The sequence below is a fragment of the Phalacrocorax aristotelis genome, unplaced genomic scaffold (assembly GCF_949628215.1).
Source record: "Phalacrocorax aristotelis unplaced genomic scaffold, bGulAri2.1 scaffold_34, whole genome shotgun sequence".
Taxonomy (NCBI): Eukaryota; Metazoa; Chordata; class Aves; order Suliformes; family Phalacrocoracidae; genus Phalacrocorax; species Phalacrocorax aristotelis.
In genome coordinates, this window is record NW_027441361.1 from 1 (window position 1) to 27,998 (window position 27,998).

Below are 27,998 nucleotides of genomic sequence, written 5' to 3' on the forward strand. Positions count from 1 at the left end.
GACTCTTTTTCCCCCCACCTATGTCCACAGGCACGGCCCCTGCAGCTTCATAGAGGTCTCAGAGGAAGGGTCTTGCACAAAAAAATTGATGCAGAGTCCTTTTTTTTTCTGTTTAAATACACAGAGAGCACAGTTCCTCATTTACACAATCTCTGGGTCAAATTCAACAGTAGACAGTGAATTAGAAGTGGGATAGATAATAAAACTTTATTGTGCACTTGCACACACCCCAAAAGTATTTCAAGGTAAAATAGGCTTGTCATGAGTTCCATTCTGAGTGCTGTGGAGAAGGCAACAAGCAGTTTCTTGCACCTGAAAAACATCCAGTGATCAGTTTCCCCACTGCATCCTTGAGCTCCTGGTTCCTCATGCTGTAGAAGAGGGGGTTCACTGCTGGAGGCACCACCGAGTACAGCACTGCCACCACCAGGTCAAGCGATGGGGAGGAGATGGAGGGGGGCTTCAGGTAGGCAAATGTGCCAGTGCCAATAAACAGGGAGACCACGGCCAGGTGAGGGAGGCACGTGGAAAAGGCTTTGTGCCGTCCCTGCTCAGAGGGGAGCCTCAGCACGGCCCTGAAGATCTGCACGTAGGAGAAAAGGATGAAAACAAAACAGCCAAACACTAAACAGGCACTAACCACAAGAATCCCGACTTCCCTGAGGTAGGTGTCCGAGCAGGAGAGCTTGAGGATCTGGGGGGTTTCACAGAAGAACTGCTCCAGGGCATTGCCTTGGCAGAGGGGGAGTGAAAATGTACTGGCTGTGTGCAGCAGAGCATAGAAGAAACCCAGTGGCCCAGGCAGCTGCTGCCATTTGGACACAAGCTCTGCTGCCCAGCAGGGTCCCGTAGTGCAGGGGTTTGCAGATGGCCACGTAGCGGTCGTAGGCCATGACCGTGAGGAGAAAAAATTCTGCTGACATTAAAAAGACAAACAGAAAGGCTTGTGCAGCACATCCCATGTAGGAGATGTCCCTGGTGTCCCAGAGGGAATTGGCCATGGATTTGGGGAGAGTGGTGGTGATGGAGCCCAGGTCGAGGAGGGAGAGGTTGAGGAGGAAGAAGTACATGGGGGTGTGGAGGCGGTGGTCGCAGGCGGCGGCGGTGATGATGAGCCCGTTGCCCAGGAGGGCAGCCAGGTAGATGGCCAGGGAGAGCCAGAAGTGCAGGAGCTGCAGCTCCCGCGTGTCTGCAAATGCCAGGAGGAGGAGGTGGGTGATGGAGCTGCTGTTCGACATCTGCTGCCTCTGGGTATGGGTCCTATAGGAAAAGACAAAGACAAGTTAAGACAGGTTTCTCTGAGCAAAAACTATGTCTGGTTTCTGGTTTAAAGACGGTAGCGGGACTCGTCAATCCTCCCGCATCACCCCCAAGTGCACCCAGGTCCTCGAGCAAAAGCAATGCCACGAATGGGTTTGCCTTTGCCTGAGGCAGGAAGAACCCAGACTGTTTTCCCAGAGGCTGGTGCGTGACAGGGGGTGTGATACACCCGCTCTGTGCCGTGCCCTTTGGCCCAGGTGTCTGTGAGGGTGTTTCAGAAATGAGTCCCATTGTCTGACTCAGTTCTCTCTGGGGTGCCATGTCGCCACAGGACTTGGACTTGTTTTTCGAGCCCCAGGAGAGTGATCCGGGCGGTGGTGTGGGGCACGGGGTATGTTTCCAGCCAGCCGGGCGTTGCTTCCACCATTGTAAGCACATGGCGCTTGCCTTGGCGGCTCTGTGGGAGTGTGATATAGTCAATCTGCCGGGCCTGCCCATATCTGTATTTCAGCCATGGTCCACGTCCGATGCTTCCCCACAAGGCGACAGGACCCATCAGTGAGCAGGGCACACTGCTGCTCATTTTCTGGCAGTTTGTTCCACAGTGGGGCCTCTTCAGCACGTGGCACCCCCTCCTCTGGGGATATTCCAAAGCCTTTGCCCTCTGCCCAGTCCATGGTCACTTCCAGGATTCCTGGGCCGCTGGGGTTTCCTATTCAAGCCCGCTGGGTGATCAGTGCGACCCATTTACTCCATGTAGCATCACTTTGTGCTAATCCCACCTGGCACTGCTTGTGGTTCTCCCGAGTGCGGGGGGCTTTGAAGAGCTCTTGGCGCACAACGGGCACCCAGCCTCTGTTCGCACCATACCCGATCGTCGCTCATGGGCTCTTCCCTGAGCCGGTCACACACCGACTTCCTGCATCCTTCTCTTCCTGCCTATTAACATTACAATTGTAGTATCAAACTACCAGCAATCAGGCTTTCACTAATAATCCATGGTTTCGTCTGGGTTTAAACCAAGTTCGAGAGCAAGGCACACCACACCGATGGCTGCTGTGGGATAAGCCTGCTCTTGAACCACGCCGGGTGATGCACAGCCCAGGAGTGAGTGACCTGAACCAACAGGCACATCAGGAACCGTCACCTGCATTTTTCCCTCTACCTCACGTATGGGTCACCCACACAGCTCAGTGCATTGGAAAACGCTTTTTATTTGAGGAACAGCTGTAATTCAGAAGGAACCGCAGAACATTTCTCTCCGAGCATCTCAAAGGCACTCATTATCGTGACTGCTTTGGTGAGAACAGCATTCCTGCGATGGAAACCTGCAAGTTTTGCACAGAAGACAAAAGTACCAACAACATAAGAAACAAATGCTATCTTACTACGAGAAATTCTATTATTTCATAGCATTTGCCAACTGGCCTAGACTAAGAGGTTACAAGCATTGCCTAACAACTCACAAGAGGCTATGGGTTGGCTTCTGCCTGGAGCTTGTTTCTTCCCCACCAGAAGCTATTTATGGTTGGTTACATGGGAAGGGATGAAATTGGAGCAAAGACATGGATTGCGCTGACAACCCTGAGAGTCATCTTCCATGAGAAGGGGTTCTGATGGGGGATTAAACTACTTAGTTATCTGCGGCCTTATTTGCACGCCGGGCATGTTCTTGTAGTACGATCTGGCCAATGTCTTGGTCTTTTCTCATGGCAAAAGGACAGTAGAGAAGGGCAGTAACTGACCTTCATTGCCCTCAAGTCCAAATATACCAGTACTGAGGTTGATTTGGCCACACCACCTGTAGGAAAAACATCTGACAGCTACAGGCCTCTTTCCTGCTCTTTATCGTTCTGCCTATTTTTAAGTAAATAAGGCAGAAAAATGTCAGCAAGTGGGAAAAGGTTACTATCTGATCACACAATCAAGTCTAGCAAGATCCATACACCAATAGCTTGATGGTAATCAGGGTTTTAGTTTCAGCTCTCTTAAATTCTCTAAACATATTTACCATAATATAAATATATGTTTTTTGCATAACAAACATTATCATAACAGAAAAACTCTCTCTCAACTGGGTTTCTGCTCATTTCCTACCCATAACTCTCTAACTTTGGCCAACACACGACTGCTGAAAGGTGCCCTTGGATGCACATTTCCTGTATTAGCTGGTTTTGTTACTGTCGAGAATGGCTTTGGTCTTGCGGCTGTAAAGCACGAGGGAAAAACGATCAGCCTTGTGCAATCAGAGCGATGGTTAGTTGTGCGTTATATTCCCCCCCTAAAAATTACCTTCTCTTGGTCCGGACGAAGGCAGATGGTAAGGCTTGGCTCTCTCTACAGCCAGCTGCCTCTGACCTCTAGGAAGGGTCTTGCCGTGCTGGGCTGAGAGAGAATTTCTGGCAACTGCTCTCTGTCTCCAGCGAGGAGCACAGTCGTTCTGATGAACGAGAAGCGTAAAGCAAGAAGCTAAATAGTTACAAGAAGTTCATCGCACGGAGCTGTCGGTGCTATTTCGAATTAGGGAATAGGTTTCCTCTACAGGTGCAGTAAAATACACCCCCTGCACAGAACGGCAGCCAGTTCTGCCCATCAGCGCACACCAGCTTCACCCGGAATTTTTAGCCAAGTGGAAGGAAGACTAGAATAATAGCAGAACCTACAACTTTAAGGTAAAACCATGCCGGCACCCTGCAGAACCTCATTCTGACACACTTGTCAGCACCCACAAGTTTCACGTGGCTGACAAAACAGCAGCCTTTCCCTTGTTTTTCCTGAAACGCCACTGCCCCAGGTGACTGAATCTCCAGGGCAGCGGCAGGTTACGTTGGACAAGAGGAAGTGAGGATTAAAATGAGGAAGAGAAAGCTACCTACACACCCCTTCCCCCTGGATGGAAGCTTTCAAATGCAGGACCTCAACCTTCCAGAACCACCCCATAAGTTTGCTTCCCTGGAGAACTATGGTTCCGGAAAGCAGCACATGGATCACAGAACCACAACAGAAGTTCCCATAACACAGAATTTGATATGCCTATTTTGAGATACAGAAGTTAGGTAAGAATTTCTGTCCAAAAAGTGGTAAAACGAAAGCTGTGGAATTGCAGACCTCACGCTATAACTTGAGGAAATAATAAAAAGAACAACCCATGATGCAAATGTTGCCTGTGGGTTGGCACCCAGAGCTGCGTGTGAGATACAGGAGATGACATACAACACACTCTTCATTCCACAGTGACCCAAACAACTTCCAATAATCCGAACCCTATATAACGTACGTCCCTGAATAACTGAATGGTAAGAGTGGCTGACAGGAAAGATACTTATTTAATCCTCAGACACAAACAAACTCTTTGACGTGGAGTCAACAACAGCCTGTAACACTGAATTTCCAACTTCACAGGGTCGCTTTGGAGAAGTGAAATTTTTTGTTCAACTTTTAGGTTCAGCTGTAACATAAGAGACTTATTCCTAGAACTTTAAAGAACAGTGTGAAAAACAAAGCAGGATTTTTATCTGTAGTCTCAGAACCGGTCAGTAACCCCTAAGAGAACCTTGCACACTTGGCAGGACTTTTACGCTTACCATGAGATGAACGTTCATCGCCTGGTTCAGCTGTGGTGCTGCCGTACAGTTGGCACGCTGCAGATGCTGGACTAAAAGAATCTCATGAGTCCGTAAAAATTTCTCCAAACACTTCTACGAGAAATAACACATTTTAAAACATATATGATGACCCTGCCTCTTCTCTTGGCAAAGAAGGGATTCAGATTTTCCTCTTGCCCACACTTACTTGTTCAGAGTCTGTGAAAGGCAGCCTCAGGAAGTCTTCCACTAGTCCCATCTCCCGACAGATGTCATACATGTCTTTTAATAGCTCTTCCTCCTTTAACTTAGTGGTGTGTTCCTGCAGCAGAGCCCAAGCCTCCGCCATGCACCTGTAGTTAATTTTGTGAGACGTAAAGGCATATTAATGGTATCACCAAAAAGATGCCCCACAAATATTGTGCTCAAAGTTCAAAGGAAGTGTAGGGGATTGTGATTTCTAGTGTTTGTTCTCCACCTTTCACAGTATTTGAGTGCCAAATGGTGGCAGATATTTCTTTACCTATTGGACAACAGCACAGTGAGGAAAAGCCGCTCTTCACAACTGCTTGAGAATGGTGGCTTCATCACCTGCATGTATCTGAGGGCTCGCCTATGCTCTCCTTGGCACATGAGGGACCGAAGAATTCGCACGTGTTGCCACGACACAGGTTTGGTTGCAGCTGGTTCAACCAGCAGGGCCAGGGAGTTCTGCAGAAGGTAGAGATCAGGTTTCTTAAGATACATAGACACACACACGCACAACAAAACGATTCAAAAGTGTCTTCGGTAAGGGTGAATCTCTGTTGAATAAAGTTAGATGGTGACTAATGAAGGGCTTGGTACCGGACAGGTAAATATAAATGCTGAAGTCTGCAGAAAAAAATATTCAGTGAGCCGTACAGAACAAAGGGAGTCCTTTGACAGGAGTGATTCACACCTGGCCAGGATAACCAAATCTCCGTAGGCAAACATCACCTCTTATAAAGACAAGTCATTCTCCCAGGCAAACAGGTTATATTAACATTGTGACGGGCAAAGAACAACCTTCAGCATCAGAGGGAACATGGATTAGATTGAAAAGTCACTTTTGCGGTGTTCTGTCTCAAGTCTTGCTGCCAGGATGGTAGTTTGAATAGTTAAAGTACCCAAACCACTGCTTTTGAGAAAGCGCTCGACTGCTCTGCTGAGAACAACCTGAACAGACGGCTTTGGCAAGTCACATCTCAAGCATTATTAACGCTGACTTCTTCATTGTCTTAATCCATTTCCTCTCAACGTAATTAAAACCAAACTGCAGATCATCACGTATTGCTGAAGGTGCTGCTGAAGCAGGATTACAAAAGAAGCTTCCCATGTTTTATCACCTGTTATTAGCTAAGCACCAGGGTTTTTACATCATTTGATAGATCACAGCATTGTATTGCAATGTGTGCCCAACTAAACTGTCACATACTTACATCATAATCCTTGTGGTCTAGAAGCCAAAAACCTCGAATAAGCTTAACAAGGCTCCAAGGGATGGCAAAGGCAGCTGCGAAGGAGTCGACGGAAGGTTCTGTTTTAGTTGGAAAGGGATGCATGATGTCTAGCAGCAAGTAAATTGTCTGATATCAAGTATCTAATTAAGGCTAACAAATTGCAAGAACAACAATTTATCACATGAAATAATATTACTCCTATGATTAATATAATAGGAATAAATAATAAAAGGAAATAAGAATAACATAGTGGTAGGACGCAGAAAATACTCATGTATTAGTCTTGCCGTTTTATGCTGTTGCAACCTGAAGATAGTCAGGCCCTAACAACAAAATTGCATTCTGAATAAATAACCAGAAAGACAGACTCTCTGATTTCTCTAAGGCATTCAGAAAGGTTGCCTTTCGATATTTAAACAGTTTCGTTGGAAACTCAGGCTCCCTCTTTAGTCACTGGAGCCACCAGCTAGACATTCAAAACACGAGAACGGCCAATGCTTGATTATTAAAGCAAACAAATTCTACAGCTGGTTTCTTCCCTCCTTTCCAGCGTATATAAAACAAGTGAAATTAGGGTGTCCTTACAGCACAGCTTAGCTCTGAATGATTAAAACAGGATTTAAACCAGTATGTGGATCACTCATCGGCAGTGTCACTTTCTCTTTCTGACAGCTGGTTTGGGGGGTCTATTCTCATCAGAGAGCTCCGGGGTGCAACAGCTTTAAAGCCCCTGCTCTCTAGGCTCCCCTCTCGGCTCAGGCAACACACAACAAAAGCAACACAGTGTATTTCGGCAGCTTAAAAATTCAGTTTCTGCCCAATGACTTTTCCCTTCTCTCTCTCTATTATTCTGTGTGCCTGCACTTGTAACAGCACAAAAGCAAGCCCTCTTAGCTGTGCTGGAAAATGGATGATTTCAGCAAAATCAGGTCCTGGTAAACCGCTGTCAGAAATCCTTTTGCTCTGAAGCAGCACATTCTAGTGCATCGCTCGAGGAAGCAGCTGTTTGCTACAGCTGTGGGTGCTTCAAAAATGAAAACTGTGTCTAAATTTTGAGAAAATCTAGGGAGCTTTCTACATTAATATTGCTTAGTAAACCTGTTTCCTCATAGCAGAAAAGACTTTGCAACAAAACATTTTAAAAATTCCTAAAAAATCCACAGTACAAAGAAATCAAACAATGCTTCTGTCTGCGACTTAATTCTTAACTACACGTGTTCATCCGCAGTGTGTTTGAAGCACAAATTAGAAAATGCATCGAACACGTAGGTGACAGACATTTCAGACCCCTGATGCGCGTATACTGGAGGTGTAACAGAAATAACTCCAAGGGATACGATTGCATGTTTGTGGCTTTCTTCAACACCTTCTAGCAAATAGAGCTCCAGCAGTGCCTGGAATGAAAAGGTAGAAGCTTTTTAAAACTCCTCTCTTTGAGAAATCATTGGCTTTGGGGGAGGGCTGGGCTGGGGCTGGGGTTTGTTGTGGCTGTTGTTGTTGCCTTCAGCGAACACAACACTCACCCGTAAACTAGGAGGTGGGTATTTCCCCGTTCCTCCTTCATCTCTCTGCCACAACTTCTCAACTCGGTCTCCTAACTGGGAAACCATGCCATCGACCATCAGGCAGTCAGAGTCCCGTTTTCCTCTGGAACAAAACGTAGCGAGGATTTGCACAGAGGAAAACACTAATTCTGGCCTCTCAGTGTCACAGATTTCCTCCAGCCAAAACAAACCCAGCTAAAGCTCCCACGACTCCAAGAAAGGAACAAACAGACAAAGGCATGATCGTGACTTGAAATAGACTGGAAAGAAATTTCGGAGTCAGGTGAAAGGTGCTCATTAGATCCTAGTGAATTATTAAAGGAGCTCCAAATAGGAATCCAAAAAGCTCCCTTATTAAGGGGAAAGTTGCAGCGACCTTTTAGTTTTCAGGTTTTCTTTTGTGCCGCATTACTTGTAATACAAGGGCAGTGTGAGCAAAGCTAACCCAAACCCCATGCCTCCAGTGGGAGCGTTCCCACACACAGCGGTGAGACCACAGCACGGAAATGTCAGGCTTTGGTCTCAGCACCTCGCTTTTGTTACTGAAAAACAGTCACGGTCAGAAAGCTGAGCCCACAGCTGAATTCTGGTATCACCTGAAGCAGCACGTTTGTGCCTCTGCACATGCCATCACAGTGACGGAGGGCTGGCCTGTTAAACACGGCATTGCTCAGAAGCCCATCGCAGGCTCCTGCGGGCTGCGACGCCAGCCTTTCATTTCCCGAGGAGGACGAGCAGAAGCAGCACGCTGGAGGTGGTGCTTCTAAGGAGCCCGTGAGCCTGTACGAGAGTTACCTGAGAAGGACGCGCAGGAAGAGGAGCTTGAAAGCCAACGCCTGACATAGAGCAGCTTCCACCTGGACTCCTCCTGCTGCACCTTGCTCACGGTGCCACAGCCACGGCTACTTGAGGACTTTCTTTAGGTTACAGAACAGTTGCCAAAGAAAAATCTGTTCTCACCTAACCCAAGGCACATCACCATTATGCTCGTGAGCCAGCCCAGGAAAGGCAGTTCCCGTGAGGAAGGCACTTTTATCCAGTAGCCAGGAGCGCGCTGGCTGTGCCAGCTGCATGTGACTCTGCCCATCTCCTTCAATGACACCGCGGTGCTTGGGAGTAGGAGATTTGGGCCAATCCCCTTATCACCATCTATCACTGGTCATTGAGAGAGATTATTTTTGCTTTGTTTTTTGGTTTTTTTTTTCTAAAACATGCTTTCTTCTGTGTCCAGAACAATTGCTCTGCAAAGGCCGTGCCTTGCTGACCTGGCCGTGACTGATCCTGTCCTCACCACACGACCTTTTCCAGTGGTAACAAATGACACAGAATTGCCAATGAATTACGTGCACGTCTAAACAATGATGATACCAACAAAGGGCACTAAGCAGAGGTATATATCAACATTTCAACACAGGAAAGGAACCTCTCTGTTCAGCAGGACACACGCATCACTCCAGTCAAGAGTGTTGCCGGCAAATGCATGAAGCATAGCAAATACAGCTGCTGATGGAAAAGCCACTTGCTGCCGCTTCTGAATTTGCAGCGGAACTGCTCTAGAGCTTTCCTGCACGTCCTACCTTGATAAACGCTCCAGTTTCTGTCGATGACCAGCGTAGTAGCTCCGAATCAGAGGATAATTGTAGAAAGGTCTAGAGAAACGCATCTCATCACCTACAGGCAATAAATAAGAAGTAAGTTAAAGAAGTCATATCACATTTTCAACCTACAGTTTTTGACTAAAAAGACAGAAGAACACACAAGCTGAGCATCAAAAGCACAGGCCAGCCTCCGACTTTGAAAGAAGCCCATCCTCCTTCTGCCTTTGCTAAAAGAGACCTACGACACAGGAGTCAATTCCTCCTTGTCCTAAGTGCCATTTCAAGCTTACAGGTGATGTAGCATCCAGAACATGTAGTGTCAGCTGAAGTTCACTCTAAAAAAAACCCCCCAATTCTCAAAGGGAATGGGTTTTTAAACATGTCATGTGAACATGCGTAAGACAGTTAAGGCTGACAATAGGGTTTATAACCCATCCAAATGGTGAACTATTTCCAAGGTGTATTTTTTCCTCAAACAATCCGTAAAAAGTTCAAAACACGCACGTCAGGCTTTTACTGTAAAATCAAGCATTCCCGTGTTGGTGCTTTAGGAGTTACTTGTTTACAATCCCAAGGATTTCAAGCTGTGGGCACGAGCAACTCCTTCACTCAGAGGCTTAGTGCTGTTTCTGAGAAACACCCCAGAAAGAAACTGCTTCCATCATTCTACACGACGGAGTTGAAAAAACAGTGAAATCTCAATTTCAGCAGCAGAACTTCAGCATCTGCTGTCACTGAACCGGCACGACTTGGTATTGATGAAGCCTTGACAAAACCACGGGGAAGCACGTGTTCATAGGAAGCACTGACTGCTACAGATGCGTGACAGTTTAGGCTTACCTGAGCCCTCTGGCAGGAGACGGGACCCACAGAACCAGAGGACCACTCGTGCATACAAAGCTGCGAGGCTGGTCACCGCCAGCTTGTTTGTCAAGTCTGCAAAACATGAAAAGAAGCTTAAGAGGACTGTTGGTGTGCAATTTCTTTTGTTTTTTATAAAACTCCCCTCATTGCACTAAAGAGAAAGTAGAAAAATAACACGGTAGGAATCTTTGCCTGTGCATTTTTCACTCCGTATCACGTCCTTCTCTGAAGTAAAAGCCCACAATCACAAGCAACCCCTACAAAGAAGAAGATTCACTAAAGGTTTAATAAAAAAAAGTGAAGTCGGAACTACTAAATCCACTCATGGATAAGGCACCTGTTCTTCACGTAGCAGAGAGGTTTACTCTAGCAAAGGGATTTTTTCTTTTCTCCTCAATATGCCAGGAACAAGTTCTAATAGAAACAGCTACAGAAACTCATGCAACTCACTTCACATGTTACTCATTTAGGCTTCCTCTCTGATTTTAGTAATTTCCAGCCCAATATTTGCATGCAATTACGCACTGCTAGCTGACAATCAAAGGGAGTATTTGTCACAGTGCCACATCCCGTTGCTGTAATTTCAGGCCGGGTGCTTGCACAGCTCCTTGCTGAACGCAGCCTCCCCACCCACTCGCACGAGCTCCCCAACAAACTCGTGCCCTGAACTCAACGCACGTTAAGTGGCAGCCCCAACCCCTCCCATTTAAGCCCCTTCTCCCCGCTACATTTGACTTTCTGCCAATCAGCAAAACCAACAACAGCTCCTCTTTCCACAATTACAGCCCCAGCATCGTTCCAAATCTTCATAAGACACACCAGAGAGTTAGAAATACTGTGACAAACCTTTTCCAGCGAGCTCTTGTGCCTCTGTTAGAAAACAGTTTAAGACTGTGCTAAGGTTGCTCAAAAGCAACTGGCGGTGCTGCAGAGCCTGTAACCTCTCCGGGTCAACGGAGTTGCAGGAGCCGTCAAACAGCGCAACACCTTTTCAAGAACAAGTATGAAATCGTTAGCCTACAGAGCCATTTCAGAGTTTCAAAGTGCACTTCCAGATCTGCGGGCAAGACCATCTACCAGCAGATCACTGAATAAGCTCAACTGGAAAGACTGATTCTAGGTTTGCAGCATGGCTGCACTAGTACTCACAGATTTGCTCAAATGCGCCTTTTGTATAGATCACTCGGCTCCACGTCCAGTCAAGGGCCAACTCTAAATTAGCAGCAGAACTTGGCTGCTCTTTAAAAAGAGAGAACAAAAAAGAAATGAATCAAGAATTCCAAACGAAGAAACCATGCAACATAAAAACCACATAACAAGTCTTACCTTTAGATGTCCAAAGCTTAATGCAGCCAGTCAGAAGCCCTACAGAACCTGTCTGGGCAGCCGCTGACAAGACCGCCTCTAACTGCTCCTCCTAAAAGTAACAGGCGAAATCAAAGGAGAATCCTACCTGCTTTCAACATCCAAACCACCAACAGTAAGTGCTTGTTTCGAACTCTACACTCACTCAGGCATCACAGGCTGGGCTGCTTGTTGCTTTGAGGAGCACATGGAATTTTCCCCATGACATGACAACTTCCCAAAGGCTAATTCTAATCTTTATTTGCATGCCTCTGCATTATCCTCTCAATTTACTGCGTTCCAATTAACTATTCCCAGCAACGTGCCCTGCTTATACCCATGGCACATGGGGTGCAGAGAAGTTTGCCATCAGGAATGCGCGAAGGGGACAGAACAAACAGAACTCTGCAACGTTTGCATGGAAGCAGTGAAGCCAAGATCAAGCAGCTTTCCAGGCTATGAAGACATGAAGGAGTTACGACACCCCAAACATTAAGTTGTCATTTCCCAAAACGACAGAAAAGAAGTGAAACATTGATGTTCTAATAGGTTTCAGTTTTAGGCGCTTCAAACACTGTGTTCTAATGCCATGGCAATCCTTCAGAAGGGCAAAGCACAGGCAGGCACAGACGTGCACTGTTAAGGAGTAGCTGAGTGCAGCTGGTGTTCTGATACTTCTTCCAGGTGAAATGATCATCGAAACATAGAATCATAGAATCCTTAAGGTTGGAAAAGCCCTCTAGGATCATTGAGTGCAACTGTCAACCCAACACTACCATGTCTCCTAAATCGTGCCCTCAAGTGCCACGTCTACATGTCTTTTCAATACCTCCAGGGATGGTGAGTCCCCCACCTCTCTGGGCAGCCTCTTCCAACGCCTGACCACCCTTGCAGTGAAGGCATTTTCCCTAATATCCAACCTAAACCTCCCCTGATGCAGCTTGAAGCCGTTTCCTCTCGTTCTATCGCTAGTGACCTGGGAGAAGAGACCAAGCCCCACCTCACAACAGCCTCCTGTCAGGCAGTTGCAGAGAGCGATAAGGTCTCCCCTCAGCCTCCTCTCCTCCAGGCCAAACAACCCCAGGTCCCTCAACCTCTCCTCATGAGACCTGTTCTCCAGACCCTTCCCCAGCTTTGGTGCCCTTCTTTGGACACGCGCCGGCAACTCTATGTCCTTCTTGTCCCGAGGGGCCCAAGACTGAGCCCTCAGCAAATTTTCCTTTTTAGGGCTTTTGCTTTTTGTTTGCTTGTTTCTTTGGCTTTTTAAGCACATTCAGAAGTATCTTTCCCTTCTAAATAAAATCATCACATTCAAAGCCATTTCTACACATTCGAATACACACATCAGATTTCCATCTTTTTCTGAAAACCAGTCTCAGACAAGGAAACACACCGAGTACAACTTACGGTGGCAAACAAAACCCCAAACCAAGCTTCTTGTCCCTAATTCTGAGATTTGTCTTACTCACATTCACAAGCAATTCCTGCTCAAATGCCTAACAAGCCTCTGAATGATCTAGTCTCAATTCAGCAAAGGGTGTGACAAATTTCTGCATTTCCCAATTATTTCCAACGTGGAGCTGACATCAGATCACCCAATCTGAATGGAAGAGCCTACATCAGGCTTGCAAAAGAGACAGCCTATGGGCCAGGCCAACCTGCCAAGACGTTCATGTTAGCTACCACACTGTGCACAAGTGCTCTTTGCCCCAGCGCACCCCCACAGATCTGGTGAGGAATCCAGTAGAGAGGAAGATGAGGGCAGGGAAAGCCTGCTCTCCCCTTCCTACTAAGTGCTCCTCTGCCTGATGACTCGCTCGCTCAGCATTTCGCTTGGAGCCTGCCTGGGTGAAGATGGGTTCTTCATCACAAAGGCTGCATCTCTCAGGGAAATCCTTCAGAGGAGAGAGAAAGGTTGGTGCCCTGCAAATGGGAAACCTCTGAAGGAGGGGGGTGAAGTCACTGCGGTGGGATAAAGCAGAGAGAAGGTGGTGGGTGTCACGAGCTAAAGGTGACTGAGGTGTTGCAGCAACAAGAGGGCAGTCCCAGAGGAGTCAATTGGGCACCTGTAGCACAAGGCAAAGGCTACAGGGGTGAAGATCTGCTTTGAGAGGCTGCAGCAAAGCCGACCGATGAAGGGAAAATACAGGGAAGTCATCGGGTAGAGCTGCCAACAGCAATTGTTTGCTGCAGCTCACTGCCTTGGAAGCAAATGATCAGGTATAGTCCCGCAAGCGGATGTTCGCAGCCACTCGCATCCGAGTGAGACACCCCCATCGTCAGGTTCTGCACGGAACCTAATGCTTTGAGAGACCGACGGGGGAGAAGGTTGTTCTGAGGGAAAGATGCTTCCTTTTCTCCGTTCTGTCCTCTTTTCCAAGGTAATCAGGGATCAAAACCCGAACTCAGGACCACGCAGGCAGTTGCACTCATTGATGAGAGAGAAGGAACAGCTTTCCCCGACTTTCTCTTCCTGCTCCTAGAGCAGCACTCTCTTCCTTTCTAGACATTCAGGCCCTGATCGTGCTTCAACAGGAGACAACGGTGGGTTTACACTCCCAAGAGGGGACCTCAAACATTACATTTGATAAAACTGGTAGGGTACAATTGCAGTTACGCGTGTGGATGGGCAGGAGGAGCATTAAATGGTCCCTGACACCGAAAGCAGCGCCATGGAAAGCTTAGGAAAGGTCCATCTCTTGACATTCTCCATAAAGATACAGTAAAAGCTCACCTCCTTCTGGAAGCCGCTGCACGTCATATGAACAACACCAGAGCTCAGCAGGCACGTGCCATCTGCAGAGACAACGAACGTTGGACAACATTCCATACTCTCACCATGATGGTGGCACCAGTTTACATTTTTGTCACAGCAACCTCTGGAAAGGTACAACTGAGTACCCGTTCTCCTCATGACATCACTTACAGACTTTTTTAGAAAAATAATGGCTGAGTGTAGAAATTTTACCTCCGGGGCTATCGAGGTGCTGTGCTTTGAGCTTCAGCCCAGAGTCATTTCATTTGATCACCAGCACCACCTCACGGGCTGCGTTACAGAAGCACCCAACCCCCAGACCCAGCCGCCTGTCAGGCAGGTGTCACAACAGCACACACTTGGTCAGTACAACGTCACCAGAGTTGGGTGGGTGGGGGGTTGGGGTGTTTTGGTTTGGTTGGGTTTTTTGCGTGACAAACAGTGAACAGGAGAACCAATAAATGGCATTTGAGCTCGGTTTAAGCTTATCACTACTCAAAGCCGTGTAATACCTACCAAAATTATAGGTGCTTGGGTGAAAACACAGCTCAGGTTGTGGATAAGAAGGAGGAACTCTCCAGCTTAGGCTGCGCTCCTGCACCACAACATCCAGAAGGAGGTTTGGAGCAGTCGTGCTTGTTACAGCGTCCAGTGACCACAGTGCAAAATAGGGGCAGTCCTGAAGGGATTCTTCTGGCCTGAAAGAAAACAAGCGCAGAAGCTAAACGCCAACTTTCCAATGAATTATGGGGAGGGATACTGAAAACAGCTTCATAAAAACCTACCTTAGTGAGCCTGGCATTTGAGCCTGATACCAGCAGTCAAAGTCAAATACACCCAAATAAGTAGATGGTTTTTCCTGGCCGCGTGTATTCACTTGCCAGCTGAAGACTGAGACACTGGTGTCAGGAGATATGACTGGAAAAGACAAGACATTGTTTCTTAGTGGGAGAAAATACAATCTATCTGACATTTTCAAAACATCACTTTCTATTTTGGATTCATTCTGTTACGTCACTCATGAAACGCAACACTTGACTAAGAAGAATTTTAACAATGTACACCATAGCATCACCTCTGTGATAGGTTTCAGTCATGCTGCCCCCCTTTGCGAGTTCAACCTGTATCCGTCCTAAGACAAATCCAATACACAATTGTCAGGTAATCAAGTTTCCCATACAGTAAGAGTGCATCAAGATGGTTAGAAAAAAACAAAAACCAAAAAACCAACCCACCACCCTAGGAAAACATACATTGCTGCTTTTAGAAAGCATACAAATTCTTGTCATATACACTTGATCACTCAGCTGGCATTATTAATTTCCAGATTCGACTCGATTACGAGTGTTACGAATAGCTCCTTTCCAGCACAGTCAGAATGAAAGAACACAATTATCACACAAAACAAACACCAAAACCCAACCCCAACAAACAGGAGATTGGAACAAAGAGTTTAACATCAAACATTGACCATGTTACACTCGGGTTCTCTCAAGAAGTGGCATGGTCTGTCGCCTCTGGGGAGAAGGCATTCTCCAGATGTGAGCAAAGTGGGGGGTGCATCCTTTACCCTGACAGAGCAGGGAACCAGGAGACAGGTCATTTGGCAAAATGGGTCTCTGTTCTCTGCTGAGTTCATCAGGGCTGCTCAGGGAGCCTCCCACGCTTTACTGTGTTTCATCGTGAGCTTCTGTGCCCTTTCACTTGTGTGAGCCGCTGAAACTGCCTTTGAAGATGTCAATTAGTTTCATAAATCAGAAGCCAGCTGCATTTCTAACCTCAACCCACATCCAACAGAAGCTCATGTGGGCCTACAACTTGAATAGTTTCTGGATAAAAGCTAATGAGGAGCCATCAGAAAAATGACAAGCATTTTTCCATGCCTCAGACTTCATGAAAAGGGGACCGAAAGGGCCTTTTTTGTTGGTTTTGGTTTGGGTTTTTTGGTGGGTGTGCGTGTTGGTTGTTTTTGACAAGGTTTTAGAAGGCCCTCTCCTCAGAATCGTGACACAAGTGGAGAAAATCCAAAGGAGTTTTCATTAGATTTTGACACGCTGTTGTTAGAGGATGGCACCCCAAAAGAGGTGGAAGCTGCCTCTTCAGGACTAAGTCAAAGCTAATAAACACAAATAGCCTAGAAAGTCATGCCAGTGTCGTCTTTGTAACAAGCAGACATAAGTTAAGGCCAGTAAGAAGAGAGGGAAGGGCATTCACACACCCAAACAAAAGGCTGTGGAAGTTATCACTGCAGCCGGCTCAGAGATGTGCTCAGAGCATCACTGGATGTGCAAACCCAGAGATGCACATCTCATTATTGCAAGGTAATGAAAGACACCAGAGGAGTTTTAACTGTCGGTCCGGACGAGGGAAGCCAGAAGCTATTGCTTTAAGAGCTTGTAGGTGTAGGAACCTATTAGACACAGAGAGGGCAAAGTGCACAGGCAGATCATAGACTCGTAGAATCATTTAGGTAGGAAAAGGCCCTTAAGATCATCGAGCCCAACTGTAAACCTCATACTGCCAAGTCCACCACTAAACCCTGTCCCAAAGCGCCACGTCTGCACGTCTTTTAACTCCCTCCAGGGATGGTGACGCCACCACTTCCCTGGGTAGCCTGTTCCACTGCTTCGCAACCCTTTCTGTGAAGAAATTTTTCCTAAGATCCCAACTAAACCTTGTGCTCTAGACCCTTCACCAGCTTCGCTGCCCTTCTTTGGACACACTCAGCACCTCAGTGTCTTTCTCGTAGTGAGGGGCCCAAAGCTGAACACAGGATTCGAGGTGCAGCCTCACCACTGCCGAGTAGAGGGGGACGATCACTGCCCTACTCCTGCTGGCCACACTATCTCTCATACAAGCCAGGATGCTGGTGGCCTTCCTGGCCACCCTGGCACACTGCTGGCTCATCCAGGTGGTTGGGGAAGGTATCAAACAGATCTGACCCCAACACCAAGCCCTGGGGGACACCACTCGTGACCGGCCGCCAGCTGGATGCAGGTGCAGGCATAGGTTGGAAGAGGGGAAAAAAGAAAGTTGAGGGAACATTCCTAAGCAATGGAGGGGATGATCTTACTGTTCAAAGATGAGAGCTGGAGGAATAAAATGACTGACAGGCGTTATAGAGGTGACCCCACCATACATCGCTACAGCATGTCAGCAAGCATTGAAGGGAAAAATAGGGTTTATTTTAACAAGTCCCACAGAATTTCAGCACCCAGTTTTTCCTTTGAAATAAGCCCAAGAAGTTAGTCTATACAGATATTGAAGACTTTCAGGCTGTGGGTATGGAACAGCATTCATTGCTTGGATGCCAAAGCCATTTCGTTTAGAATCACCAAACACGGGCATCAGGAACAAACCTTCATCAACGCTGTCTTCTCTGTCAATGCAGTTGGGAAAGATTTCTACAGCCTGACAGCTGAGTAGTTTGGTCTTGCTGCCCTGCCCTCTCAGGGGAAAGGCTCCGCCCGCCAGATCCAACCTGTACTTTTCAACACAGGATGCCAAACGCTGCGGAAAAAATCACAGGAGAGAGAAAGGTCATTCTGAGAGAAAAGCAGACATTACACCTCAGTAGGAAAGAATGTCTATGTCTACTAGAACCTGCATATTGTACTGTATCTCTCCCAGGCGCTTAATCTGATGGCAAAGAGAAACTACAGCTGACACGCAAGAGAACTGAGTGTCAAACCGTAACGGGTAAGTTTGGCTGTAAAAGCTTTGCACATTTTCAAAACTGAGCATTTCCCTCACATTATTGGTTCTAAATGTGTTTTGCAGAATTCCCTGCACCATCCCGGTTTCTTCGCAAACCTACTTATTTATCTAGAAAGAGAGACCTGAAATAATGCCATACATAGGCATGCAAAGCGCTTTGTTCCATGACTTGATCACAGAACTGATGAAGTTAGAGGAGTCACGGCCTTCCAGCAGCCAAAGCTCTCTTGCGAGGCATTATCTATAGGCACACACCGCTAGAGTGAAAGCCCATCCCTCGGGAGTAGCCATGAGAACTTCTTACTGAGTCACACTCTTCTCTCAAACCACGTCAGCTCCTGCCAGCTCCTCCTCTCACCTCCTCAGGGACTAAAGGGTGAAATACGCCTCCCTTCCTTCACCAAGTGCAGCCAACAGCAAAACAACCCGGCGGACATGGCATGCACGTGGGCAAGGCGTTTAGGATCACAAATTCCTACAGAGTCAGCAAACTACTTTGAGACCTACAGAAACTCCAGCAGGATTGTGTGGAACCTCTGAGACCACCAATTGCTAAGCAAGCATTGACTGAAATACTGTCTTTCCAAATACAGCACTTGGTCAAATGATCTACCCTACAACACATGGGTGTGTGGATTGTGGACAAAGAGAAGCTCTACGGTTAAAAACCAACAAAACCAAAAGCTAAGCAGCTAAAAATCTCCAAAACCTACCAGAAAATAAAAAAATTGATTGTACCTCATTCTACCCAAGTTTCCTAAAGTTTCAGAGCTCTAGAAGGAACTGGCATGAGCTGGCACGAGACAATCCATTCTTGTATGACCTGATATGTTACATTTAACTCACCTACTCTGAGAACAGGCAAGCTTTCTCTTAACCATTCTAGGAAATACTACTAATAAATATCAAGGCTGTAGAGCACAGATCCTCTCCTACCGCACCTCAACAGGAAAGACATGCTCTGAATTAAGATTACTTTCCCATCAAAAAGATTTTGCAAGGGTTTCAGGCGTAACACTGAATAAAATTATACATTCTAAAAACGCATCTTCTATCTGTTAGATAACAGAGAGGTAAGGCTAGTTCATCTCTATTTTAAACACAACCTCTTTGGAGCCACTTCTAAAAATTTACATACACTTTTTTGACCAAATCAGACCACTCTTTACTGTATTTATGTATTTTGCTGGCTTCAAGAGCTGAGTTCGTAGGTAACACAGCCAAAAAGTAGAAAGAGTTCTCTTTAGAGCTACTAAGTTTCAGGACCAGCACCGAAGAGACCCTGCAGGTGAGCGTCATGTGAAGTCCTGCTGACAGAGCTCAAAGGGAAAGCAAGAATTTAAACCTGAAGACCGGAACAGAATAAAGCTGTACGCCCGTGTTTTAAGGAAGGGAGACAGACAGAACCTTATTCAACTCTGCATTTGGTTAAACAGAGCTACTCAAAGCCCTGTCTTCTCTTCCTACATGCCATTCAGTTGGTGTTTAAATGAAGAATCATTTTATTTGTAAAAGCTGCTGCCTCTTCAGGAACTGAATTTATACGGGCTCTTTGCAGACGGCTCTGGCTGGAACACACGACACGGCGGTATGAAATTGTACGACTTCTTTTCAAAAAGTATGGACAAAGGCCGTGCCCAGGAAGACTCAGCAAAAGATTCTTTCTTTTTAAGTCATCTCTGAATTGTCATGGTCAATATTCTCCCTGCCAACTTCACTGATGCTCCCTTAGGGAAAAGGACTCTTTCCAGCCTTTCACGAACGTGCACGTCTTACCTCGTACATGACTTGTCCTGAAGCCAAGCGCCTCCTGTCTGCGAACGCTAACTGCAACAGATGTAAACTCACGGCATCGCCTTCACTGGAAAAGGTATAAATGATGACATTTGGTTACAAAGCTGCTTTATAGTCCTCGTTACCCTTTCCTTAGATCTAGGCTGAGGTTTCCTGAATAGCACTGTCTTGCTGAAAAGAAAAACAGCCCTTCCCAAAACCTAAGAATTGGTCACATTTAGCCACCAAACCACAAAGGAGGAAATTTGGACACTAACAGCTTCTGGGGCAAAGGCTACCCATACAATCTGGAAGCTTCAAGGTGTTCTATGGAATAAAAATGGTTGGGAACAGTTGTTTGCATTGAAGAGCTCGCAGTCAAAACTGCTTTACAGTCAAACTGATAAAGATTGCCACTCCATGAGCAGCCGAGCTGAGTAAATAGCTTGCTGATGCGGAAGGGGGCAGATCTTTCTCCCCTTCCCTTCCCACCAAAGCTCCAGTCCCTCTCCTGCACACACGGCACCTTCCACACCCTCGTTTCAGTCATTAGCCCAGCAGGAAACCACCGACTTGGCTGCTGAACACCTTCCCTGCCAGCCGAGCTGAGCTGGCTCACCAGGGCTCAGGCTGGCACCAGGGAACCGGCCATGCTGTCACCTCCTCCTTTAGGGGCAGCAGGCTGGTGGATCCGCACCTTTAGTGCTCTGGAGCTGCAGCCTCCACTGCGCTCCATGGTATCTTAACACCACGGTGTGAATATCAAGCAAACCATGAAGCAGTCATCAGGAAACAAAGGAAGCCATTTAAGAATGCCAGCACAGAAATAGAGCCACTGTCGCTTTGCTGCCTTTCAGCAGGGAGGAACTAGTAGGTCCCTCTTCATCCCTGTTACATCCTGTACAAATCGCACCGTCAGCTCCTTCCATACCGGAGAGAATCTCCTGCACGGCTAATTCAACAAAACAAATACACGTGGGTCAACTCTAGGTGAACAAATACTCAAAAAAAAAAGAAAAATCAGTGGCCGATAGTAAGCTTTTATTCACCTTTCTTGCGTCGACTGAACAGCCCACAAGTAGCAACAGTTGCGAGGATCATGCTCAGGCTCTTGAAAAGTAACGGCGCAGACAGGAATCCTTCCTCCTTCAAGCTGACAGTGGTGCCTGCAGGGTTAAAAAAAAAAAGAAAGCAGGTGAGCCTGGTGGCCCTGCCTGTTTGTAGAAGGGGAGAAGCATCTTCTGAGCAAAGAGCCCCTGACGTGCTTCTCCTCAAGGCACAGAAGGTCACACTCCCGTCTCAAACAAGGGAGTCACGGGAGCGACTGCTTTTGATGCAACAGCCACGAGGTGAGGAAATTACTGTCCATCACGGGCAATAACCTGGCTTTATCTCCTCCTCTGCCTGCGGAGCAGGAACATGAAAGATTCCTTCAGCTGCCAGGCAAAAGATTCTTCCTACTCTTGTCGCCTGCTTCAATATTGAACTGAAAATGCAGCCTCTCTTCTGCACAAGCTGAAAACAGTGCCAAACACCAGTAGTGTCTTGTTTCTTTACTTGGACTATCTAAAGCGTTTCTCCTCCAGACTTCTGAACCTTCTTTGCACCTTCACAATCTATTCTTGCCACCTCACTATCCCTCCACTCTCTATTCATGCCGCCAATAGTTCCCGGTGAGTCACTGCAGATTTGCTTAAGTGAATCCCGATCTGAATTGGGTCAGATATTCCAGGGGGGATTGCTCTTTGGCAGAGCTGAAATCATCTCCCTAATTTCTCTGTTGCTTATCCCTTGACACAACCCTTATTCCACCTCCAAGTGTTCCAAGCAGACTTTCATTCCCATGCAACGCTGCCTTGGAATGGGTCAGTCCCCTCTTTTGGTCGAGGCTGAAATGTGGGAGAGAATGTCTTTTCAGCCACAGATCAGCTCTTGAGCTTTCATGTCTCACTCCTTTCAACCTGGACGCTTTAAAGAATATTATCACCACAATCCCATCATTAACATACTTCAGCCTTTCAATGGGTGCCCTCATTGCAGGAGCTGGTTCTGAGAAATAATGTCTACAATCTCTTTCATTGAAGCACACACAACTCCTGCTGTCACTGAATACTGCTGGTGGAACAAACTGCCTTATGGAAAGCAGCTCTCTCACGCCCTAACTGCTTGACAGAACCCAGAGAAGGGAGCTTTCCGCAGTTCCTCAGCCCACAGGCACAATAAGGAGAACAATCCCAGCCCGCTGGGGAGAAGGCGGCCCACTGAATCCAGGTATGGCTCAATGGTTACTTCAGAAGGGGATTCCTAAACTCTCCAAGATTACACTCCACATTTCCCTCCCTGAAAAAGGGCTCTTTAAATTAACAGACTTCCTCCTCAAGCAGAGCCTTGAGAGCCCTGCACCTCCAGGCGTGACCAAGTGCAAAGGCCGACTTACTCCCGCTGCAGAGTTTTCATATTCCACAGTGACAGGGAGCCGTCGGAAAAACCCACAGCGAGCTGGTTGCTTCTGCTGATGTAGCACAGGGTCGATATTGCTGTTCCTGAAGAACACTGTAACTGAAGGCAGAGATGTCTCCCTGCTCTGGTCACGGTTGCTCTTCCTTGTGAAACGCCAGCAGCAGCTCTAGTGACAACTGTTAGACCTGCACGCACAAAATCACACAATAAAGGAATGCGTTATGCCATTCAGGTTGCATTTGAAACACTGACGTGACAACATGTATGATCTAATTCTACCATCCCCGGCAAAATACCCATTGATGCAATACTTTGTCTGCTCTTCCCATTTTGTACGCATTCAGAGCACATAGGAACTCTCTGACTGGACAGGTATCCTCGCTCCTATTTCAAAACCAGGTGAAAGCGAAACCTCCATAGACAAATTCTTCCTGGGCTCTGCACATCAGGAGTTTGGGCCTCATGGTGAAGCTACTTGAAGTGACACCAGCTCCCGAGGCCACTCTTGTAAGAGCAAAAACAGCGTATGCAATCCGAGTACACCAAGTACAGGTTCCGTTTGGTCAAATGCAGGGATTTTGGTAAGGCATATTTACTTTAAAAAACAAGCCTAAACTTTGCCCCAAGTCAATGAACAGAAGCAGAAGAACATTCCCAGGAAATAGGGCACGTCCGACACACCTTCCTGTCAGGCAGCTGCACCGACTCGGATGGTCAAATTCCTACCCCTCACTGGCGAGAGTCACCGTGACAGAGGGACCCTGGTGGGAGGGGGTATTTGTAACCTTAGGAGGAGTATGAAGCCACTCCCATTTTTAATCCATTCAGGACTAGACGATGTCAAACCGCCACCTGTAATCAGCAGCCATACACGTCTGCACAGCAGTAGCTTCAAAGTGGGATGCGTGTTGGTGATTTAAAAGACACAAGTTTTCTTACTTTTCCATTCAAGTTTAGAAACCGCAAGCTCACCCGATGGTTCATTCTCCCTCTGACTGCAAGAGAGATCATCCAAACCAAGGTCCACCACAAGCAGATGACCAACATCTGTCGCCACTGCTGCCACGCCACAAAACCCTTGCAGAGCCTGGTGCAGGTGCCAAGGCCTCACGCTGGCTCCTCCGGGGTTAGTTATGGGCTCTACAGCAGTTACCTACAGGAAAACTACAAGTTAGTATTTAAGCTCTTTGACAAGCTAAATAGAAATCACTCAAAAGTGAAGCCAGAACCAGCCCATCAGAAGCAAGAAAGTAAATACAGGGTTGTAAGACTTAAAAACACAGCATTGATCCCAATTATATCCAGACAAAACAAACAAACAAACCAACCCCCAAAAATGTCCGGTACAAAAATCCGTTACTGCCTTCCGTTTACTGGGTTTCCTGCAGGGATTTCGCTGAGCTCACTCCAACTGCAATGGTGCAGTCTATTATCACAGCTTACCAAGTTCCATTTTCTACTTAGAAACCATTAACTCGAAGACAACACAGAAAATCCGTTAAATGCAAGAAACTTGACCGTATTTAAGGGACTGGAGTAAGAAAGACCAAACTCACTCTCGCTCTCCCACGGCCCCCAGCCCGTCAGCACTGGGGTACAGCCCACGCCTTCTTTGCCAAACAGGTATTAGGGCAAATCTCGGCTCTCAGTCAGACGCGGCAGCGGCCAAGTTGCAGGGGAGACACACCGCTGCCACGGCAATGGAGTATTGTTACAGATAGTGGAAGGGAGATACCAGCTTAGGGAAAGTTACACCAGTCCTCATTTAGAATCAAAAGAGCAACCAGGGAAAGCAGAAAAGTTTTCAGTGCCGAAACAGCGGCAAAAAGCCCAGCAGCTGGTTCGCCAAAAGCCAGCTCCCGCTGAGGAGAAGCGCACGCTGCTCTGTAACACACGGAGCCGCCTGCCAGCAGCTTTAGTACAAGGCCCTGATGAAGACAGACCTTTCAGCACCTGCAGCCCCTCCCGGGACAGCCCTGGCTGCTCCAGCAGAGACACCAGCACGTGAGGGCTCCTGCACTCAGGCTCCACAACAGAAGAACACGGGCTGCCCTTCAGCCTCCTTGCATAATGTCACACAGTGACACCAGGGAGCTTTACATCAACACCAACCTGTTACACGACAATGGAACAGAGCAGTGAGCACCACAAGGATTCCTTTTTTTATATATATTGGTTTTTCTCCCCAGAGGTGGGGAAAAATTGACCAAACCTCCAAGCCCCAAAGTTCTCTCCTCTCCCGTATCAAGCACTTGCTGTGACTGCGCTGCCTGGCAATCTGCTACAGCATTTACCTTTCCTTTGGGCCACAAGAATTCTACTCCTAGAAGTGCCCGCAGTAATTGAGACAACTTTATATTGTTTCACACTTCCTGGAAATCAGATGAAATCTCCAATCTTCTCAGCTACTCAAAGCACCACCAAAAGTGCGTTGATTATTCGAATTCTTGCTGCTCCAAGCCTTGATGACTCTCAGAAGGAAAGCAGAAACACTGCACATATCGTGCTGCAGAATCAGCCAAAGTTCCCGTGTTGCTGTTAACTTCTTTTTCTTTTAAGGTCTCGTTTTGTTGTTGTACAACTGGCCCCAAATCCACCTTTTCCACCTTTGCATACAGGTTCCCAGTTTTAATGCTTCAGTTTTCCCTGTAGAAGCTCCTGGAACTGCCTATTTTCCCACGGCACCAGGCACTCGCTTTGCACACTCTCCTACACTGCTGCCAGCTCATTCTGGGAACGAACGCAGAAATCCTGTCTCAGCTCCCTCACTCTGCATGCTGCCCTTCTGCCTCACACAAACCAGGAAGAGTGGGGAAAATACCATTCCAGAGCTCTGAAACATGCAACCGTTATAAACCAATTTAATACCATTAATATTTTCAATTCGGGTTTGCTTTTACAAGTCTGAATGGCTGCACGTCTATGTCAGCACACAGCTTGCCTTTCCATCTCAAACGCTGAGATTTACCAGGACGATCGGCAAACCCACACAGCGGAGCACCAACCCAGCTCAGCTCGTTAGAAATCACCACCACACAAACGCGCACTGCCAGCAATCACACTGTAGCGCTACAGACAAACAAACCCTGCCTGGATTCTAGCAAGTCAAACCCAATCACGCTCTGGAAAGCTGAGTAATACGGAAGTATTTATCTGTCGCAGATTCTAAGGTGGTAAAGATAGAGTGAACCTTGATGTTCCATTACCTTAAGGTGACTCTTGTCTACATTCAGATAAGGAGCCGAGGGGAAAGGACGTCATTTGAGTTTATGGGTTAGAGAAGGCAGGGAAAATTAGCAACATTACACCAGAGTATCCCACCGGCACAAGCACCATATGCAATAAGCAGAGGTTCAAGGGCTTCAGGCTGAAAGTCGGTCTGTAACCACCTGCCAGGTAACGCAGTGAATCCTGTTTTTTCCCATCCTAAGTCAACAGAAAAATGTGCTTTGCTCTAAAGTCACCTGCTTGCTAGTCCCAGACTCCTGGGAATGTGCCGAAGTCAGCTACAGCACAGCCATGGAAGTCTGAGATATTTTAAAGACAGTATTTCTGACATAATGAACCATTCAGGACATGTATGTTACCAACACTTGAAGGCAGGGTGAGGACGAGGTCTTTGTCACTCTGGCTAAAAAAAAAAGGTAGTTTTCAAGGCCTTTTTGTCAAAGTGGAGAATTAGGTAACTACGTGCTCTACTGTAAAACCAGAAAACTTGTTTGACTCTCTCAGCAAACTCAAAGGATAACGGTACCGTTAACCCCACGATTTCACATCAAGGTGCTCTCGACTGGACACTCTGCAGTGACAGTATGATGACACAATAGAGAAAATGGACGTCCTAGCAAAGAGACGCTCCAAAGCTGCTCCTGAAACAGCGTTATGCAGCACCTGACAACGTTTCCCCCATTAAAAAGGACCTACCCTTCCTGGCAGAACTACTGCTGTAACCACGCTTGATGTTCCAAGGTCGTACAGGCAGAGAACACTTCCCTCTGCTTCTCTCAAGCCAACCAGCAGCCCCGTTCCCGTCTGCCAGGAAACCTCCTTCACCACGCGGATGGTGGGAGGCTGCTCACGGGCTCCACTGAAACGGTGTGCAGAGAGCCGCTCTCCCGTCACAGCGCTCACGACCTCCAGCTGAGGGCCACACGCCAGCCAGGCCAGCCCATCTCTCCCTGGAAGAAGAGAAAAGGCTGGCTAAAGCAAACTCCCAAGAGAGGGTTGAAAACAACGGGAAAATCACAATCACTGCCCCTTTGCTTCAACAGAAGTACCTCACAGAGCAAGAGAGGCTTACCCAATTCCGGTCGATTATTGAAAATCACCCACTGAATCCTCAACCAATGCATCGTAAAATGAACCACCTTATTATTTTGCATTTGGACTTGTCATTCCTGCACTGAAGAATTCTGGTTGTTTGGGATAAAGATTACAATAGATTGGTCTCTAGTCTTTATACCATATTCAGCTTGGTTTTGCTAGAAATCATCTAAATACATAGGAGAATACAACTCCTAAAGCATATACTTCAAATATGGCAAAATCTCAGCCAATTCTTTTCTAGTTTACTAACTTTGCTCGACACACGCCTACTTTGGGCAGGGATTTGGACTTCAACAAGGAATTACCTTAAAATGGGCACTGCGGGAGCCAATTTCAACTTTTACACACGCTGATCACAGAGAGAAGTTAGCACATTTAGTTTCACTGAACTACTTCCAACACAAAGGGAGTATTAACTCAACTACTGCACTTACAGTCACACAGAGAGATCCTACATGGTCTTCACAGGCGCCCGGACACCCAGGCAGGCCCCCAGCGCTACCTTCAGATCACCGACAAAGTCAGCTACCTCATCTGCTCAGCCGCTCTCAGCAGCTCTCCCGGGACACTCCTCTTGCGTCCCATTAAATGCTCTGCAAACCTGGCTGCAGCGCCTAACAGGGCTTTCCTCTTCCTTCTGTTTTTAGTCAGGCTAGGAAAGAAAAAGCAGGGGGGGTTGCCTCTCTAACACTGTGGAAGAACTAGTTCTGCACGGGATGTTATGATGGTACAAATAAATACAGCCCAAAACCACACCAGGACTTTTTTGAAAACTGCCTTTCCTTCAATTAGAAGTTGAGGAGGGCTCACGGACTTGCCCGTGTTATTTTAATAGCTCAAGACTGGCGCAGGCTGTTGTCCTTTCAAAGTTTAACTCTACTAATGTTTTAATGTTAACATTTTTCATCATTTTGTCATAGTTCATCCTTTCTGTTCTCTCAAAACCTGACGCACCTGAGCAGCACCAACCTGACACAGCTGATACTGTGACCCCGTGCCTCAGGTCACCTCCAGGCAGTAACAACTTCACAGCAAGACCCAATTTCAAGGAAAAGGCTCACCTCTGGAAAACCGCCCACGCAGCACAGAACCTCGGGTGAGCTCATCTTCCCCAAGAGCCTGAATGGTCACCTCGGGAAACTGCAGCAGGCTGCTCGTTACCTGAGCCGCGAGGTCTCGCATTCTTCACTGTGAATAGAGAAAAAAATGCAAAAAGAGGCTCCTGACAGCCATCGACATTTTTGAGATTGACAGAACTTTCATCCCTTTGCCGTGAAAAATCTCCCGTCCAC

General features: G+C 47.1%; 1 protein-coding gene and 1 pseudogene across 1 annotated transcript; both read right to left on the reverse strand.

Annotated features, from left to right (window-relative positions):
• Nucleotides 1-312: 312 nt before the first annotated feature.
• On the reverse strand, nucleotides 313-1,238 carry LOC142051417 (olfactory receptor 14C36-like; annotated as a pseudogene).
• Nucleotides 1,239-2,668: 1,430 nt separating this feature from the next.
• Nucleotides 2,669-27,991, reverse strand: LOC142051418 (protein ELYS-like). The gene is made up of 24 exons (XM_075080552.1): nucleotides 27,768-27,991; nucleotides 26,305-26,558; nucleotides 23,353-23,533; nucleotides 22,358-22,565; nucleotides 20,970-21,086; nucleotides 19,924-20,008; nucleotides 17,790-17,940; nucleotides 15,216-15,348; nucleotides 14,947-15,128; nucleotides 14,410-14,471; nucleotides 11,658-11,748; nucleotides 11,481-11,570; nucleotides 11,174-11,318; nucleotides 10,669-10,673; nucleotides 10,308-10,403; nucleotides 9,447-9,540; nucleotides 7,849-7,972; nucleotides 7,663-7,719; nucleotides 6,305-6,451; nucleotides 5,368-5,555; nucleotides 5,053-5,197; nucleotides 4,845-4,958; nucleotides 3,553-3,700; nucleotides 2,669-3,467 (listed from the first exon to the last, which is right to left on the reverse strand). Exons 1-24 carry the CDS (start codon nucleotides 27,886-27,888, stop codon nucleotides 3,331-3,333), a joined length of 3,075 nt encoding a protein of 1,024 aa, XP_074936653.1. The 5' UTR covers nucleotides 27,889-27,991; the 3' UTR covers nucleotides 2,669-3,330.
• Between the last annotated feature and the right edge of the window lie 7 nt (nucleotides 27,992-27,998).